Raw genomic sequence first — 19624 nt, forward strand, 5'->3', positions numbered from 1 at the left:
CTCATTAATCTCTATCTATGACTAGTTCTGTACGTTGAGTGAATCATTAAATCAGAGACAGAACTTTGGATCTATTTTCAGTGCTGTGGTGATGAATTCAGTTTTTTACTAAATCACATTGTCTTGAACCAAATCATCAACATTAACCTCAAAGAGAATTTGGAATTTAAATGATAAGATCACCTTTGTACCCTGGATCAATGATTTATGATATTATTTACCTTTTAATACAAAATTACATGTAATGGTAGGATCAGGTCAATATGTTACTTCATACAATGCTCGCATTCATTTATGATAAAGAACGGCAGATCACACAAACTAAGTGCCCATGGCGGACCGGAGCTATGATGCCAACAAGAACACAACACAATAACCAAGAAGAGGTCTGCATTGACACACTAATATGAACACACAAACCTCCCTCATTATTGGTTAGGTTGTGACTTTAACAGACTGCTGGTTGTCTGCTGGCACAAATCGCAGTGCCATCAACAGAAAAACAATTCCAAATTTGGCTCTGAGTGTTCCCAGATGGTACACTGCAGCTTTTATTGATATACAATACATTGCTGAGTCCTATCAGATACTCAGTGTGACACTTCAAGCTGAATCCATTGTACTTCGGAATTGCAAAAATGAAATAATAAATATACAACTCATGCAATTTCTTGTAGTGCATACTAAATCTTTTAAATGTTTGTATTAAAACTGATAACTTGGAGCAGAATTTTCCTGCTTTCAACGTAATCACACACAATAGTGAGTGGTGATGCACTTTTTTTTCAGGGAAATTTCTACAGAACTGATTCATGCTGGTTTAATGCTCAAATATTAGTACATACTAACTGCATTAATTCTTTCTACTGTGTTATCGATCGCATTCACCAAGACCCTCTCCCATTCATTTACAATGCTAGGTCCGTTGCGTGAAAGATCAGCTCACACCAGTTTCCCAGATTCAACGGAACTGCTGTGCAATGTCAATGCATCCAAACTTGCATTCTCCTCCTACATGCTCATGAAGAAAATGCAGTTTGAATCGCCTTCCATCTTTGCTCTACTTAATAATGAAGAGGTAGAGGAAGACGAGAGGTTCCGAGAAAGATGGCATAAAACAACATCTCACTTGCCCTTTCCACCACTGTGTTTCCACTTATTTTACTGCAGTTTTTACTTTTAGCAATAGCAATACTAAACACATACAAGATGTACATATTGTCCAAATAATTAACATGTAGGTCATCCATCTTGTTTTGATCAGTGGGTGTTTCACACATTAGCTGAGAGATATTACAAGGAAGTTCTTTGTCAGCTCAATTTGGACTGAACACTCTCATCCCATGAGGATAATTCTGCTACTCAAATCCAGAAAACTTGGTCCGGGATTAGCAAAGCCAATGCTTGAAAACTACTCCATATGCAGGAAAACACATGTATTTTAAAACCACCAAAACCAAATAGTTTACCAAAGCTGCTTCCTTTTGCTTCTTTAGCTGGTACTATCCCAAGTAACATTTCTTTGAAGTCAAACTGTGTGGTTTAAGTTAATTAATGAGCCATTTTGGCTTGTCCATCATTAACAGGACCCTGGATGAGCAGCAATCTACATGACACAAACAACTGATTACTTTGAGTAGAAGGGCAAAATGGCTGGCATGGATGTGATGGGCTGAAGGGCTCATTTACGCGCTGTGCGGCTCTGTGATTGCCTCTACAACAAAGTATTAATTTACTTCCTAGTTTCTGTTGCTCGATGTTCTAGTTTGGAGCTTCTTTGGTCCCAAGATGCCTCATCGATTGTTGACTAATTTTGAGAAGTGTTAAATAAAGCATACTGTGTATATATATATATATATATCTCTAATACCAAAATCAAAATTAATTACTTCAATTCTAAGATTTCTATTAAACCAGACCAGAAATTGAAATCAAGAAGAACTTACACGCAGTGGAAAAAATAATTTCCTCGGACACTGCTGTTCCCAGTTCATTGCTGGCGTAACAACGATATTTTCCCTGAAAAGTCTTCAAATTCCCATTGTTGTTTTTAATGATGAATGTCCCTGAGTTCACAGTTGGAATCACTCTAGGGTCCTGCGATGGATCATATTCTTTGCCATCCTTGGTCCACCAAAAACTGGGGCACAAACAAGGAAGAATTTACTGTATTTTCTGACGTATACTCTATCTACTTGAATTACACGTTTCATTTAATTAAAATTCAGATCAGATTGGCCACACAGAAAATGGACAAGGCTAGCCATCTTAAAATGCCTTAAGCATCAAGCATCACAAAGCAAAAAAGGTAGCTAGAACAGTAAATAAAGTCACTCCCAAACACCACGACTCAGTTTATTTCCATTGGTACGAAACAAACAGGGCAAGTGTACAATGGAAAATAATTTGAGATCAGATTACATAAAAAGAATTCAGCCAAAGAATAAAGATAAAGATGTGTACTATTTCATGCTCTCATTGCACAAAAGAGGACACTTTATAACAACCAACAGACTATGCTTATCAAGTATTTTCAGAAATGATAAAGTGTTATTTTTACAACATTAACAGAGAAAAAAAAATAAAGGTTGAAATGCAACGTAGGTTGAAAATAAACATAAAAGTTCCAAGCACTTTACTTTTGTTTTACCTGCGCCAATGCTTCATTTCCAACTGAAACTAACACATGTAAGTATAACACACCATCTGTAGCTGACCTGAAGGGAAATCTGGGCAGTTGATCCTTTCTCTGACTGGATGGATTCACCTTATTAACAATAATTTCTCCTTATTCTTGACTCCTGACCTTCAATATTTTCTCCTTATTCAGACCCCCATCAAACTGCCCCACACACACTCCAGGAAACTTATGTATAAGTTATTAACAAGAGTCTAATTCTGAAGGAAACGTCCAGGATTGTTTGTACTGTTGCCACATTTTTCGATAATCATCCTTTACTGCTTCTAAACCTTTCCAATCCATCACCAATCTTCACAACTTTGTATGCTTTTTCTATGAATTTGACACCATTGTTAACTCCCTTAGTTGGCCTGGATGGATCATGCTTCTCCCAAAGTCTTCTTACCTTAATGCAATACCTGGTGAGAACTATGGAAAGAATTTCTAAATACCTGCCATTGCTCATCATGAAACCCTTTCGCAGCTGCTGCTTAACTCTGGATGCCAATACAAGTGCATCAACTTTGTGAGCCTCTTGCAAAAAACTGGTGTTCAACAGCCCTGGTCTCAATACTGGCAGTGCTGGATATGGACAGTACACTGGCACTTGCACAGTGGTCTTCCATTTGACTGCTAGGACTTGCCGAAGATTGTGCTGAATGGTACTGTTCCAAGATGTTTTTTAATCTATCTTCCTCATCTATTTTAGACAATTTTAGCTTCAAACCTTTATAACTCCCATAATTGAAGTTTCAGGCATCAGGTTTAGACCGAAGTTTCTCATTCTCAAATTGAATAAGAAGTCTATAGCGTCACAATCACTCTTCCCCAAAGGATTCTTTACCATGTGAACATCCGTTTATGATTAGAACACTAAGATATTCACTGTTAGGAATATTGAACAAGGTGGAATTGTGCTTTTCTTGGGCCTACAGTGAGACAAAGAGAGAAAATAAGTTTCAACACTGAAAGGAATGGCAGCAGAGGGACGACGTTGGAAGTAGAGAATTATCAAAAGAGCACAAGCTCGGGGTTCACTGGAATAAATGTTTTTAATTTTAATTAATGGCTGTGAAATTTGACCCATTATGAAATAGGGATGTGAAATTCTTATGCTTCAAAAGTTTTTGACAGGAGTGTAGGGCAATGTTCCAAGTCCGAAATCTTTGAGTCAATAAAAACTCCAATCCTGGCAAAACTTGAGAATAATGCTGTTCCTTTCCTTGCTATCCTTATCCAGAATCAGGACCACCTGTGGGCCCAATGGAGGCCTATGAACTTAATCTTCAATCGTGTGGACATTTGTCACACATGTTGGCCAAAGGAAGGCTTGTTTGTTGCTGTTCTTTTTCTTTGCTTTCTCTTTTTTTTTAACCACCATTATCTAAGAGAGGTAAAGTTCTTTGAAACGGGAGAATCCTTCATATAGATCTTACTTGAGAACTTCCCAGCTATCAGTATCAACCCTAAATTTCTTTAGAGGTGCTTTGAAGTGATCCTCGTAACACTTCTTTTGACTTCTAGGAGTGTTTTGGCCTTGACCGTGCTGGGGATAGAGAACTTGTTTGGTTGTGGGTGTAGGAATGGTAAACATTCATCCACCATGCACACACCATGACTGGCCCAACACAACTGCTCTTTGACAACCATGGTTTCCATTCTGGTGGTGCTGACTATGGAGAGAACACCAGCATTTGTGCAGTAGTTCTCCCATTTGATTCTCAAAATTGGTTGGAGGTTGTGCTGATGGAACTGAACAAAGGACTTTCAATGATTTTATAGTGAAAAGGATTGGTATGACTATTGTATGCAGAGAGTTGGGGTTGACAAGAGTTTGGGTGGGGGATCCCAGGGTGATGATATCTGTCGATATTTGCTTCCTGGGAAATAAAACTACCTAGGTACGCAAAGTGTTCCACATTTTCTAGTACTTCTGGATCAACTTCAATGTATGTAGATGTCCAGGGGATGGCAAATGCAACACCTTTCTCTTCTCTAATTGGTGGTATGTCCCAGACATTTGTATGCAACTTGGAAGATGTTCAGAATTATCTGCATATCTTCCTTTGTGTGCAATACCAGGGCAAGGTTGCCATGAATCATTCAACTTAAGTTGAATGATTCATTGCTCCTGGGTTTTGGACTTGGAAGACAGATAGGTCAGACCAAAATGTTTTCCATTTATTCAATCCTGGTGTAATTTAAAAAACAGAATAACTGCAAGTAAAATGGAGAGAAGGGTTGGGCAATAATACAGCTGCACTCAACTCTGGCACAAATGGCAAAGGAGTCCATTTCTGAATCACTACATAGGACAATGGTGCTCATATGATTATAAGCAGGAGACTCATGATATTGATAAACTTCAGTGAATAGTCAAATTAAGCAGAATTGCTGCAGGATTTTATGGTCAACAGATTCAAAGACCTAAGAGAATGAAAGTGACAAATCATTCCCAAAAATTTTTTCTTGGATTTGGCTGGCCACAACGACCAGGTTGGTCGCTCCTTTTGCTGATGTAAAGCCACACTGAATCTAGCAGGACTTGTTTAGATAGGGGAAAGACTTTGTCCCTGGTCACTCAAGCAACAAGTTTCTTCACTATGAAAAGGAAAGAGATGCCCCTTCCCCTAGTCTGACCTCTCCACCTTCTCAAAAATGTTGATTTTAGCATTCCTCAGATCAGCAGAAATTTCTTCAAGATTCCAGATCATTGTAAACATTTTAAAATTAATAATGTCTTCCAGGATTTCCTCAATGATCGATGTTAGGACAACAGACCTATAGTTCCCTGCTTTCTGTCTCCCTCCTTTCTTGCATGGATCAGCTACATTTGTGACTGTAAGTCCGCTGGTCAAAGCTTCTCCTCCAGCTTTGAAGATCCCTGCTGGAATGCCATCCGGACCAGGGGGCCTTGTAGTTTCTCATCACCTGATGACATTCCAGGTTGCAAAGCTGATCTTCTCTTTCAAACCACTGTTTAATGATCCTGCCAGAAGCTGTTAGCCTGTGAGATGACCTATGTCTAGGGCAATTGTTCCAGCCCCTTCCCCACATGGGGTGAGTACAGAGGATTCAAAGGACCTATCAGTCACTGTGCCTCTGTCTCAAGCTCTCATGCATGGTGGTTATCAAGAGAACCACCAGTGTGGACTTAACCCAAGATTCCCAGTGATAGCCTCACCTGTTCCCCTTGTCCATTGCTACAGGGGAGGATTTGGCAGTATACAAGAATCCAGCACATTTCTTTTGTCATACACCAATCCTTCATCCTTTGTACAAAATAATTATGAATTCAATGGCAAGGGTATACCACAATAATAAAAGATTCATCCTCCAGGTCAGCCTTCATCCATCAGTGCAATTGTTGAGAATAAGTTTCTTCAACCACCTGCTTTGCTGTCGAGGGCTTTGAGTCAGATCACCCTTTGTCTGGTACCTTCCCTTTGACCTTACCGCCATGGGTGATCCAAGCAGGAACGTTGTACTCAAGACTGCATCACACTCAGGCTCATTGGTGCAACACAAGCTACCCTACTGCATCATAGCCTGGATATCTATGTAGATTGCAGCCTTGGTGTGGTAGGGAAGCTTGCATCATTCCAAGGAACCTAAGTGCAATGCAGTCTGCAGTCCAGGATACCAGGTGGGATCACCCATACCAGCAAGAGTTACCAGGTGAGAAGATATCTTCTATCATTAAGCACCATTTGGTTCAGTAGGTATTCAATTCTTCTTACAGCAGCTGTGTTGCATGACACAAATGGAAATACTTACTATGGTGCTGGATTTCCTCTGGCTTCACACTTGATAACGAAATCATCAGTTGGATATACAACATGCCTCTTGGGTGAGTGGTTTGTTATAGTAGGAGGCTGCTGAACTGGAAAAATATTTTAAAGTAAAATATTAATTAGATTGCAATAATGAAATGGAAAGGCAGAATATGATTCAAAAATCAATTTATCGCTCACACTAACAGCGAAATAATTCTTTTCTTAAAGGTTAATGGAGCTAAATTCAAATACCATATGAAAAACTGAAGCACTAGAGGTCAAGTTGTAGAAGCTGTTCTCATAGCTGAAACACAGTAATGAAGTCTTAATGAATATTTCTAATAATCCATTTCCCAGAATTATCACTTCTAGCTGTATGAAAATAATTTGAAAAACCTGCTTGTGATATTATGATCATTATATTCTCAGAACTATTCTCTGCATTGCATGTAGAATTTCAATTGCTACTTTTCATTTGGGTTTATTTTTAATATCCAGGATAATGGTAGAGAAGATTCATGGAAACATTTAATTTTAGTGTCCGCTCATCCAAAAATACTTGCAGCACTGTGGGATAAATAGAAACACTTGAAAGAGTTTGGTAAGCACAATAAGGAACATCACACAACACATTGCATTTCTTTCAAATGAAATGCAGAAATACAGAGCAGGATTAGGCCATTTCACCCTTCGAGCCTGTTCTGCCATTCAATATAATTGAAGCAGATCATTCAAATTCAGTACCCTGTTCTTGCTTCCATCCCATATCCCCTGATCCTTCTAGCCCCAAGAACAGTACTTAACTCCTTCTTGCATATATTTAATGATTTGGCTTCAACTGCTAACCATGGTAGAGAATTCCACAAGGGTTCACCACCTTCTTGGAGAAAAAAAATTCTTCTCATTCCTCTTAAATGGCTTAACCTTTTATCATCAGACTGTGACCCTACGTCTTGAACTCCACCATTATCAAGAACTTCCTTCCCATGTCTAATTTGTCAAGTCCTGTTAGAAAGCTGTAGGTTTCTAGGAGATTCCTTCTCCTTCTAAACTCTCCACACATCAGCCCTCCTGCCCCAGGAATCAGTCTGGTAATGAGAGGTAAATAAATATTTATTATTGCAATAATTTTAAAATGCTAAAATTCTTTCAAGTTCCAATTTCTTCATGACTATGTTTGATCAATATACACAAATGTAATCTGTACTGTCAATGTTTATCCACCAATTATATGAGGAAAGTCATTTGGTGAATTCTAAGCTATTGATCCAGAGAGATTATAACAAAACCAAAAGAAAAATAGTTGCTTATCTTTAATGTTTTGGGGATTTTAGTCTCCAGACCTATTATCTGCTGACCCATCCTTAGAGGAAAAAGAATTTCCTGATGGCTGTTCTCATCTGAACTATTGGGTACACTTCAACCATTTCATTATTCATTCCAGTATGGGGCATCACTGGTAGGGTCAGCATTTAGTTCAGTTTTATCCATTCCCTTAATAATTTTTTTTTACACTTGTGCAAGATCACCTCAGTTTGTTTTCTTCCAGGTTAAAAAGTCCAAGTTGTTCCAATTTCTCCTCATAATCTGTATTCCTGATATGGGACTCCCATGGCTTTCATCAGCCCTCAATCAACAAATGATTGTCTCATGTCTGCACACATTATTCTACTTACAGTCTAACATGAGCACTATGAAGATTTTTTTACTTTATCTTTGGATTTACCTGCTAAGGCCTAGAAATTCGCCCCAGTTAGTAATGCTAATAAGGCATGTGCTCTGCAATGATGCCTGCATCCAAAGTTCATTCCATTGACTTAAAAAGAACTCAATGATTTGGAATTAATCTGTTTGCCACCCATTACTGTCACTTGTCTCAACACTGTTTATCTCAGATAACAAACAAATAATTTCAAATGTTATTTTCAGCTACTGCTATTTATACCCACATTACAGATTTGACAGCAACCTCTATTAACTGTTTCAATAATATAATTATGAGATGAAACTGTGCATCTGCACTGTATATCATTTGGCATATTTACAGTAAACTTGGGCTGGCTTTGTGACAGTGTTTTGTGAGCTCTTGAGCAAAAAATGTTGTAAGTCAGCTACTAACAAAAAATATAACTGCCAGCGGGAACAATAGACTAAGGAGAGCACAATCCCATTCTGTTGGCTCAGCAATCTGACGGAGAGAGTACTGGCAGTTATTGAATCAGCTACTGTAGAGTCTGTGGTTAGCAGTGAGTTAGATATCAATAAAAATAATTGTATGCTCATATTTACACTTTGCCCTCATCCCTCAATATCAAGGTGTGAATGATCTAAGCCTTCACCTCATCCTTGCCCCCTTCTTTAACCATATGACCCTACACCCTTAATCTAGTCAAGACTCCCACCTGCCCAGGCTCCATTTGTTAACAGTTGAAGTCTCCCATCTTGGATACCAGCACCCTGTAGTTGGAGACAGGGCTTATACATGGCAAGCCACTGGGAGCTGGTGCAGTCTGTGCAGTGTGAAAGGATAACCAGACCGTTACAGATCTCATCGCATCAGATCTTCCCTCCACGGTCTCCAACCTGATAGTGCCCCAACTTTGCACTGCCCACTTCTCTCTTACCCAAGATCCACAAACAGAACTGTGCTGGTAGGCCCATTGTTTCTGTCTGCTCCTGCTCCACTGAACTTATCTCTTCATACCTTGACTCTATCCTGCCTCCCCTTGTCCAATTCCTTCCCCCCTATATCTGGGACACCTCTCATGCCATCCACCTTTCTGACAACTTCCAACTCCCTGATCCCAACTGCCTCACCTTTACTACGGACCTCCAGTCTACCTACACCTCCATCTTGGAGCCTTCTGTTTATTTCTGGAACAAAGACCCACCAGTTCTTCTCCACCAACACTTTCATCCACATGGCTGAACTTGTTCTTACCGTGAACAACTTCTCTTTCTATTTCTACAAATCAAGGGTGTAGCCATGGGCACTCGCATGGGCCCCAGCTATGCCTGCCTTTTGTTGTTTATGTGGGACAGTCCATATTCCCAACATACTCTGGAGTCCCTCCCCAATACTTTCTCTGCTATCTCAATGTCTACGTTGGTATTGCTTCCTAAACTTACGTGAAACACATCAATTTTATCACCTTTGCTACCAACTTTCACCCTGCCCTCAAGTTCATCTAGACTATTTCTGACGCTGCTCTCCCTTTGTTAGGTCTCTCTATCTTCATCTCAGGAGAAAAGCCATCCACCAATATCTACTATAAATCTATGGACTCCTGCAGCTAACTCAACGACATCCTCTTCCTACCCTGTCTCCTGTGTGGACATCATCCCCTTCTCTCAGTTTCTCCGTCTCCATTGCACCTGTTCTCAAGATGGGGCTTTCCATTCCGGGACTTCTGAAATATCCTCCTTCTTCGGGAAACATGGCTTCCCCTCCACTGTGGCTGACGGAGTCCTCACAGGTACTTCCTCCATTTCCTGCCCGTCTGCTCTCATACCCCCTCCCCTCCACTCAGAACAGAGATAGAGTTTCCCCTGCGTCCTCACCTTTTCTTACTGGCCTCTTCATCCAGCACATCATCCTTCACCACTTCTGCCAGTTACAATGTGATCCCATCATCTTCCTTTCCCCCCAACCCCCCTCTTTATCCTTTCCACAGGGACCTCTCTATCCATGACACCCTGCTCCACTCATCCCTTCCCACCCACCCTTCCCCGTCCCTTGGCACTTTCCCCTGCAACCATAGGAGATGTAACACTTGTCCCTATATGTTCTCCCTCACCACTATCCAGGGACCCCAAACAGCCCTTCCAGGTGAGGCTGAGATTCACATGCACCTCCTCCAACCTATATTCAGTGCTCATGATGTGGGCTCCCCTACCACTGGTGAGACCAAGCATAGACTAGGCCACCATTTTGCAGAGTACCTGCACTCTGGCCATAATAGCCACCTTGAGATTCCAGTTGTATGTTATTTCATCTCCTCTTCCCATTGCGACACCAACCTGTCTGTCCTTGGTCTTCTCCATTGCCACAGAAAAGCCAACCATAAACTAAAAAAAAATACGTCATATTCTTGGTAGCCTACAGCCTAATGGTCTGAAAAATTATATTTTCCAATTTTAGATAACCCAATCTATCTGTGTTCCTTTCCTACTACCACCAATCCACCCAAGGTCTCTCTCCCATTGTTCACCTTTTTCACCTCTCCCTCCCTCATTACCTAGACTCATCACCCTCTCCCGTCTGGTTCCATCTGCCCATAACCCACACGTTTACCTGCATTTCTTTTCCCTTGGTTCACCTTTCCTATCCCCTGCCCCACCTGGCTCCATCTGTCCATCATCCCCTCTCATCTAGTTCAACCTAGCATCCACAAGCCTCTGTCTCACCCCTCCTTTTCACTTCTGTATACTGGTTATCTCCCCTCTACACTCTCAGTTCTGATGCAAGGTATTGACCAGAAACATCAACCCTCCCTTTGCCTCCACAAATGCTGTTTGACCCGCTGAGCTCTTCCAGTGGTTTGTTTTCTGCTCCAGATTCCAGCATCTGCAGTTTCTCGTGTGTCCAGTGTGCCACCTCTGCCAGGCAAGGTCACACACAGGCTCTGCTGCAGAGCATTCAAAAAAGATCTTGGGCAGATGAAGACCGATGAGAGTTGGAGGCTATTGGCAACAGATAGGAAAGGTCAGCCATGACCTTATTGAATGGTGGAGGAGGGGTATGGGGTCACATGTCCTACTCTTGCTCCTGTTTGTTTTTGGACTTCAAATGGTGGATCAGTCAAGTCACTCTGCCAATGGATGCATGATGAAATCTGATAGTGGAGCCCAGTTTTACAGGGAGTGGCCAGCACTATGCTGGTAACATCACCTCTTGGATCCTGCCCCAGATCAGATCTGGCATTGGATCAGACAGCCCACTGGCAAAAATTTAGGAGGCAAAGTGGAAGGTGAGTTACCTTTTTAAAATTATTTTGTTTTACCTTATAATCTTTAGGTGTTAACATCTCGCAGTTTAAACGAATTCTTTTAATTTGTTATGTCTAAATAATGAAGACATAAGAAAAGATTAAGATCAATCTCAGCTTTTACAGCTGACAATGCCCAGTTTATCGGCTGTCTAGGTATTTAAGGGTGAGGGTCTCCTTACTATGCCACCTGAGGTCCTATCACTGCCCACAGCACATTCAGAATTCCAGCAAGATGAGCCCTCCAAATCTGGCCAGGCACAGGAGGATCACAGGCAACTCTTCAATGATTGGACTGGCAAGATGCGCCAACAATTTCACAGAAACAGGGGTTGTACAACACCACCTGCCGACTGTGAGCTAGGTAGGAAACACAGGAAGCAGCAGATTCAAATTACATATCAGCAAAACATCCACTCAACTTAAATTCCCAGTTTCTCAACACTGATTTAGTGCTGCTCCTCCAAATAAAATGCCATATTCTTACATTTTCCTGCGAGCCAGGCTGACTGCATGAAATAAGGTGAACTACAACCCTAAAATCATCTCAAGTCAAATACTTTGAAGAACATTGTGATGAAATTTCACGCCTGTGCAGACATAAATGATTGGAGGAGAGATAGAAGACTCATTAATTTGAGGTACTCCAGGCTTCGAGAATTCTATTGTGTAAATATATACAAGAATAGCAAGCAGATTTGTGCTATTAGGCAGCTGCTTAACTGGAAAAAGGCTGTAATTTTGTTTGGTTAGATGGGAAGATAACCGATAATTGCAGTTTTTCACCATAAAAATGAAGTTCAGCATATTTTGTTAGAAATATGTGCCAGGGTAAAGTTAAAGGGAATTTAGTTATCTCTTATTTCATAATCGCATTGAAATGTTACTGAATGGATGGCCATGCTCCAGAAGTACTCTCATACATCCCCACTTTGAGAAGGATTTCTTGACAGGCTCCACACAGTGAGGAAGGCACCATTGTACAATTGGCAGACTTCTTAAAATTTCACAGAAAGCTCCTGCTTAAAACTATCCAGGAGACAGCAGCCTGACAACACTGAGCACCTCCTTCTGAATTTTCCCACAGGGTTTAACGTATTTGTTTCAGTGGGAATGAGTGATTTCTGGGATGCAACTTCAAAGCAAGGGCTTGTTCGGTGAGACATTGCACAATTTGGGGAAATGTAAACACAGTTGCCTTGTTCTGGGAAGAATATTTTTATATTGACCTCATATTGGGGCTCCATAACCATGATTGGTCTCTGGCCATCAATGAAGACTTATAGTCCACTCACACATTGACTCTCTCTCTCGCTCACATTCTCATAGTCGTGCTGCATATCCTATGTAATCCTATACAATTCACAGCATAGCCAGGCAGAGGACCAAAGAACACTACAGCACAGTACAGGTTCTTCGGCCCACAGTGTTATGCCGACATTTTATCCTGTTCTAAGACCTATCTAACCCTTCCCTCCCACATAGCCCCCTATTTTTCTATCATTCATGTGTCTATCTAAGAGGCTCTTAAACGTCCCTAATGTATCTGCCCCCACAACCTCTGCCGGCAGTGTGTTCCACGCACCCACCACTCTCTGTGTAAAAAACTTACCCCTGACATTCCCTTTATACCTTCCTCCAATCACCTTAAAATTATGTCCCCTCGTGTTAGCTATTGTTGCACTGGGAAAAAGTCTGACTGTCCACTCGATCTATGCCTCTTATCGTCTTGTGCACCTCTATCAAGTCTCCTCTCATCCTCCTTCTCTTCAAAGAGAAAAGCCCTAGCTCGCTCAACCTATCCTCATAAGACATGCTCTCCAATCCAGGAAACATCCTGGTAAATCTCCTCTGCACCCTCTCTGAAGCTTCCACATGCTTTCTATAATGAAGTGACCAGAACTGAACATAATACTCTAAGTGTGGTCTAACCAGAGTTCCACAGAGCTGCAACATCACCTCATGGCTCTTGAACTCAATACCCCAACTACTGAAGGCCAACACTCCATAAGCCTTCTTAACAACCCTATCAACCTGCGTGGCAACCTTGAGGGATCTATGGACATGGACCCCAAGATCCCTCTGTTCCTCCACACTGCTAAGAGTCCTGCCATTAACCTTGTATTCTGCCTTCGAATTTGATCTCCCAAAGTGTATCACTTCATACTTACCTGGGTTGAACTCCATCTGCCACTTCTCTGCCCAGCTCTCCATTCTATCAATATCCTGCTGTAATCTGCAGCAACCTTCTACACTATCCACAACACCACCAACCTTTGTATCATCAGCAAACTTACTAACCCACCCTTCCACATCCTCATCCAAGTCATTCATAAAAAATCACAAAGAGCAGGGGTCCCAGAACAGATCCCTGCGGAACACCACTGATCACCGACCTCCAGGCAGAATACGCTCCATCTACCACCACCCTCTGTCTTCTATGGGTGAGCTAATTCTGAATCCACACAGCCAAGTTTCCCTAGATCCCATGCCTCCTGACTGTACACCACATCCACTGCTCTACTTTCATCTATGTGCTTTGTCACATCCTCAAAGAATTAATCAGGCTTGTGAGGCACGACCTGCCCCTCACAATGCCATGCTGACTGTCCCTAATCAGCCTATGCTTCTCTAAATGCCCATAAATCCTGCCTCTAAGAATCTTCTCCAGTAATTTGCCCACCACTGAAATAAGACTCACTGGCTTGAAATTCCCAGTGTTATCCCTACTTCCTTTCTTAAACAAAGGAACAACACTTGCCACCCTCCAATCATCTGGCACTACTTCTGTGGTCAGTGAGGACGCAAAGATCATCACCAAAGGCGCAGCAATCTCTTCCCTAGCTTCCCTTGGATATATCCCGTCCAGCCCTGGTGACTTATCTATCCTAATGTTTTTCAATAGTTCCAGCACATCCCCTTTCCTCACATCGACATGCCCTAGCATATCAGTTTGTCGTATTGTTATGGACTAGGTGAATGTTCCTTTAAGATAGAGCATAGTGGTGTGTGTGGTGTGCTTACGTCAACAGAAGATAAAGGACGTAATGACGTTGTTGAAGAAGTCAGTCGAAGTCAGTCAGAGAAGAGAGAGAGAGAAAAGAGAGACGGACACCAGCCTGCTAGTTTTCTCTATCTATGGATGAGAAACAATAACTGTGTCTGTTACTACAATTCACGTATGGAAATTGGGAGTAATCCAGTGGAGTTCACTTTGTTGCTGACCTGTGGAGGGAAACAGGTATTTGTGTGGACGGCCACGATTCGGATGCTTTTCGGGGTGAGGAAGTCACTACCAAGTAAACACTGAGGTGTCGTTTGGGTTCCATCGTGGAACATTTGGATTTCGTAATTACTCTCTATGTTCTCTCTACATCTACGTTTTCAGACAACAGTGGTTGTTGAAGAAGCCTTTGCTCATATTTCACCTTATGGCTTCTTGAACTGAACTTTAAGAACCATTCCTGGACTTGGAGTTTGGGACTTTGCCACACACACACACTACGAGTTTAGTTTTGGGGTTAATGTTCAAGATTTAACATTTTTACTTCTAACATTCTAACAATTTTACTTTTATTTTTCTTATTATCATAAGTAGTAATTAATAAAGTAGTGTTTAACACTTATCACATGACTCGCAGTGTTTCTTTTGTTGCTGGTTCGTAACAGTATGCCATCCTCACAAATGTCAAGGTCTTTCTCTCTAGTGAATACCGAAGCAAAGTATTCATTAAGGACCTCCCCTACCTCTTCCGACTCCAGGCACGTTTCCTCTTTTATCCCTGATCGGTCCTACCCTCACTCTAGTCATTCTCTTATTCTTCACATACGTGTAGAATGCCTTGGGTTTTTCCTTGATCCTACTCACTAGACTTCTCATGACCCCTTCTAGCTCTCCTAAGTCTATTCTTAAGTTCCTCCTGGCTACCTTGTAACTCTCCAGAGCCCTGCCTGATCCATACTTTCTAAACCTTAGGTAAACTTCTTTCTTCCTCTTGACAAGATATTCTACACCTCGCGTCAACCACGGTTCCTTCACTCTGCCATCCTTACCCCACCTCAATGGAACAAACTTATCCAGAGCCCCATGCAAGTATTCCTTAAACAACCTTCACATTTCCACTATGCACTTCCCCACGAAAATCTGTTCCCAATTTACACTCCCAAGTTCCTGCCTAATAGCATCATAATTCCCCCTCCCCCAGTTAAATACTTTCCCATATCGTCTGCTCCTATTCCTCTCCTATGGTAAAGGTCAAGGAGTTATGGTCACTATCTCCAAAATGCTCTCCCACCAAGAGATCTGAAACCTGATCAGGCTCATTGCCTAGTACCAGGTCCAGTATGGCCTCTACTCTAGTCAGCCTGTCCACATACTGTGTCAGAAATCCTTCCTGTACACACTAAACAAACTCCGTCCCATCTATCCCCTTTACACTAAGCAGGTACCAATCAATATTAGGGAAGTTGAAATCACCCATGACAACAACCCTGTTATTTTGGCAACTTTCCAAAATCTGCCTCCCGATCTGCTCCTCACCATCTCTGCTGCTATTGGGGGGTCTGCAGAATACTCCCAATAGAGTGATCGTTCCTTTTCTTTTTCTGACTTCCACCCACACTGACTCAGTGGACGATTCCTCCAGGACATCCTCCCTTTCTACAGCTGTGACACTGTCCCTGATCAGCAAAGCCACTCCCCCACCTCTTTTACCTCCGCCCCTGTCCCTTTTGAAACACCTAAACCCCAAAATATCCAGCAGCCATTCCTGCCCTTGCGACAGCCAAGCTTCTGTAACGGTCACCACATCATAGTTCCATGTACTTACTCATGCTCTAAGTTCATCAGCCACGTTCCTGATACTTCTCACATTAAAGTAGACACGCTTCAGCCCATCCAACTAACTGTAATTTTGCCCTTTCAACTGCCTATCCTTCCTCACAGTCTTTCTACACTCTGCATCTACTAGTACAGTAAATGAACCAAGCTCTGACCTATCACTCTGGTTCCCATCCCCCTGCCAAACTAGTTTAAACCCTCCCCTGGGTTTGCAACCATGGCTGTAGCTCTGCACCTTTGCCTCCAGAGAGCTGGAGATAAGAGGGTGGCTCCCTGAACATGGCTGGGGGTAGGTTCTGTAAAGTTGAACAAAAATCCAGCTGGAGCAAAGTTTATTGCTTGTACAGAAATTTTTGTACGGGTTAATAAAGTTGTTAATACAGCATAAGAGATCTTGGGCTCTATAGGTAAAAGCATAAGGTGAGGGAACTTGTGTGGTTTATTAAAGTCTTTGATGGCCTATTCTGACACCTCCAGTAATTTGTGCACCATTTTATTTTCTTTATGTCTGTACCATCCCTAGTGTAATCTAGTACATCCTCTCCTCATTATTCCTCCAAAAACATTTCACATTCACCTCACATGCTTTTGCGTTGAATTTCAGCTGACATTATTTCAGCACCGTCATCTTGAAGTTTCTAATTTTTGTCTTAGTACAAAAATGCATTTGAAATTGCCACTTGATATTTTATTCGCAATTACTGCATGACAGCAAATTCTGGATGATTTTATTTGAACTTCTAGCTTTCAATGATGTAATAGTATCAATGCTACATTTTCAGGATTAACTATGTTACTTTCACCAAACACAGTAAAAATATTTCCGTAATTTTGACAATGTATTTTGTGATCAGCATAACACAGATGCAAAATGTCAATCATCAGGCATGAAGGTCATGCATTTGCATTTAATAGTGTGACTTATTTCTGAAGTTTGGCATTCATAGAAGTAAACAATTTTCTAATGTTGACAAGTAAGAATACAGGACCCTCAGAGATTTTACATCACAAGGAACTGCAAGAACGTGACTGCCTTTGGCACCTAATTTATATGACAGGTATTCCTACTTCAGCTGGGTTTCTTCCAGCTTCTACGCTGCATCTTTAATAACCTTGCTGACCTATTCCAGGGATTACAGGAGTCAATGTTGACAGAAGAGTTCTATCTGCCTGAAAATCTTTGCTGAGCACTCTTTTTAAGGCAAGTTTTCTAATCAGCTGCTTAACACTGTAGAGTTATTGCTTTAAGTTATTTACTATCAAGAAAAAAGATTAATTGCCAATGATAGTTGAACCTACAGTGACTGCTTAACAGTTGCTTATCTGTGCCGGGTGTAATGATAGCTGGAATTGTTGTCCAGTAATTCATCACAATCCTCAATGCTCGGTTACCTTTATAAAATTAAGGAACTGTTTGAAGTGCCAAAACCCATAGTGCACTGATATTGAAAAAAGTTTGAAGATGCTGTGACCCAGAATCGTGATTGTATAATGTCACATTCGTGTTTCAAAAAGTTAGAGAGGAAATAAAGGCTAATTGAAATACAGCATCACAGAGCTCTTTGGAAAGAACGAGTTAAGAGTTGCAATGGGTCTTGATTTCAAACTACTGATGCTGAAGGAAGAAAAAGTGAGTGGGAGAGCGAAGTGTAAGAGATTAGATGTGAGGGAGGAATCAATTGTTAACATTTCATTGTATTGTGCAATCCCAATATTCAGTCAATTTGAATTAAATATCTATAAACTGTGCACTGATTTAGAGGCTGTGGATTCATGTTTGGATGTGGATTACTTTGGTTGACCTTAACTCCAGCTATTTATGTCATCTGAAACTGAGATTCAGAATGTTTCTTCTGGCTATAAATGAAAGGTGAGCATTTGTGCAGAAATTTTACAAGGAACAACTCTGAGTTGGAGTAAATAAAGAAAATAAGATTCAATCCACGTGCAGATAACTGATTGTGAAGTACTGCATAAAATGAACCTCAAGAAACAGATAAACAGGCTTTGATTACAACAGGTTAACTTACTTCTTTCTTCAATTAAAGCTTTAGATCCAAAGGAAGGCAAAGGGAAAATGAAAACAACATCACTACATTATCCAGTCTTTTCTTTAGTATTTCTATGCACCGAGCATGAAAACTGTTTGGCAGATGCAACAAAGCAATTGATTACTTGCAAGGTCATCTATGAGTTTAAAATTAATGCAAACTTATATCATGTAGATAATGACAGACATACTTATCGTCTCCACTGCTGCTTGCTTTTCCAGGCAGAGACTACACAATTTTCGGTTAATTTGTTGACGTAAAGTTGTGCATTATTTAGATTGTCACGTTTAAGCGTATAATTTTAAATAACAAATTCCTTTAAACAGACCTTGATTTTTAACATTTCTTTAGCTTATTGTAAAAAGCCAATATTTTATTTGTTGGTTTGAAACAGTCCAGTGAAATGATAAGTTTAGTTCCTTCTTGTTCATCTGTTTTCTTGTGCACAATTCCACTGCTGGGCTAATAGGACTTGTTTTAACAGAGTAAGTACAGGAAACTAGCACTTCTTGGCTGAGACAAAACAGGCAGCAATGTAAAAATATGTTGTTACTGGCAGAATTGGTAGTTCTGATGCCAACAGTCTGGCCTTTGATGAAATTCTACCTTTAAAACCTACTAGGATAAAATGTTGCACTGGAGTCTAAATCCTTGTTTCCTATCACAGAAGGAAGCAGGATTTACGGAAGTATAGGTTACTAGTGTTCAATCTAATCTGACAATTTAACAGTTAATTTAATTTCCTCTAATTACACTGCAATAGAACCATACAAATATTAAATTCATCAGACCCAACATTGTGAGCAATTCAACGATTAATCAACTTGACATCCTTATGAGATTTGCTAGGTATTATAGACGTTCATTTCTTCTGAGAATTTAGAAAGTAAATTATTAGAAATTTTTGATATCCTTGATCATATTCTACCTTGTGTTACTTATATATACCTGTGAATCATGTTTCTTTCAGATGCATATGACTTAATAATTAAAAAGTAAACCATAAACATTATGAGCAGCAAATCCATCAATTAGTGTATAAAACACTGGATAACTTAGCTGTAACAGTACATTTATTAAACCACAATGACAGCCACTTCATTAATTGATCAGTTATCCTTCTCATTATAAGTAGCTAGTTCTTTTTTTATACTGCATATATAAGGCACCCCGTTAATGAACATTTATGCTGCCATGCCCAGCAGCCACATTAAAAGCCTGAATAATGGATCAAGTCTCATCAATAATTTATTGCACGTCAGTAGCTGGTTGCAACTGGATCAGAAAAT

The 19624-nt window shown here is 40.7% G+C and overlaps 1 protein-coding gene across 22 annotated transcripts in view; it reads right to left on the reverse strand.

Annotated features, from left to right (window-relative positions):
- chl1b (cell adhesion molecule L1-like b) overlaps positions 1–19624 on the reverse strand; it is a 689122-nt gene that overhangs the window by 371564 nt on the left and 297934 nt on the right. For 21 of the 22 annotated variants that reach the window (XM_052017114.1, XM_052017111.1, XM_052017121.1 and 18 more), the window contains 3 exons: positions 18315–18332; positions 6458–6563; positions 1947–2140 (listed from right to left, as the gene is read on the reverse strand). In XM_052017114.1, coding sequence (XP_051873074.1) covers positions 1947–2140; positions 6458–6563; positions 18315–18332 — 318 coding nt within the window. The remainder of the gene's footprint in view (positions 1–1946; positions 2141–6457; positions 6564–18314; positions 18333–19624) is intronic. The other variant, XM_052017119.1, reaches the window with a different exon arrangement.

The sequence above is a fragment of the Pristis pectinata genome, chromosome 6 (genome assembly GCF_009764475.1).
Source record: "Pristis pectinata isolate sPriPec2 chromosome 6, sPriPec2.1.pri, whole genome shotgun sequence".
Lineage (NCBI taxonomy): Eukaryota > Metazoa > Chordata > Chondrichthyes > Rhinopristiformes > Pristidae > Pristis > Pristis pectinata.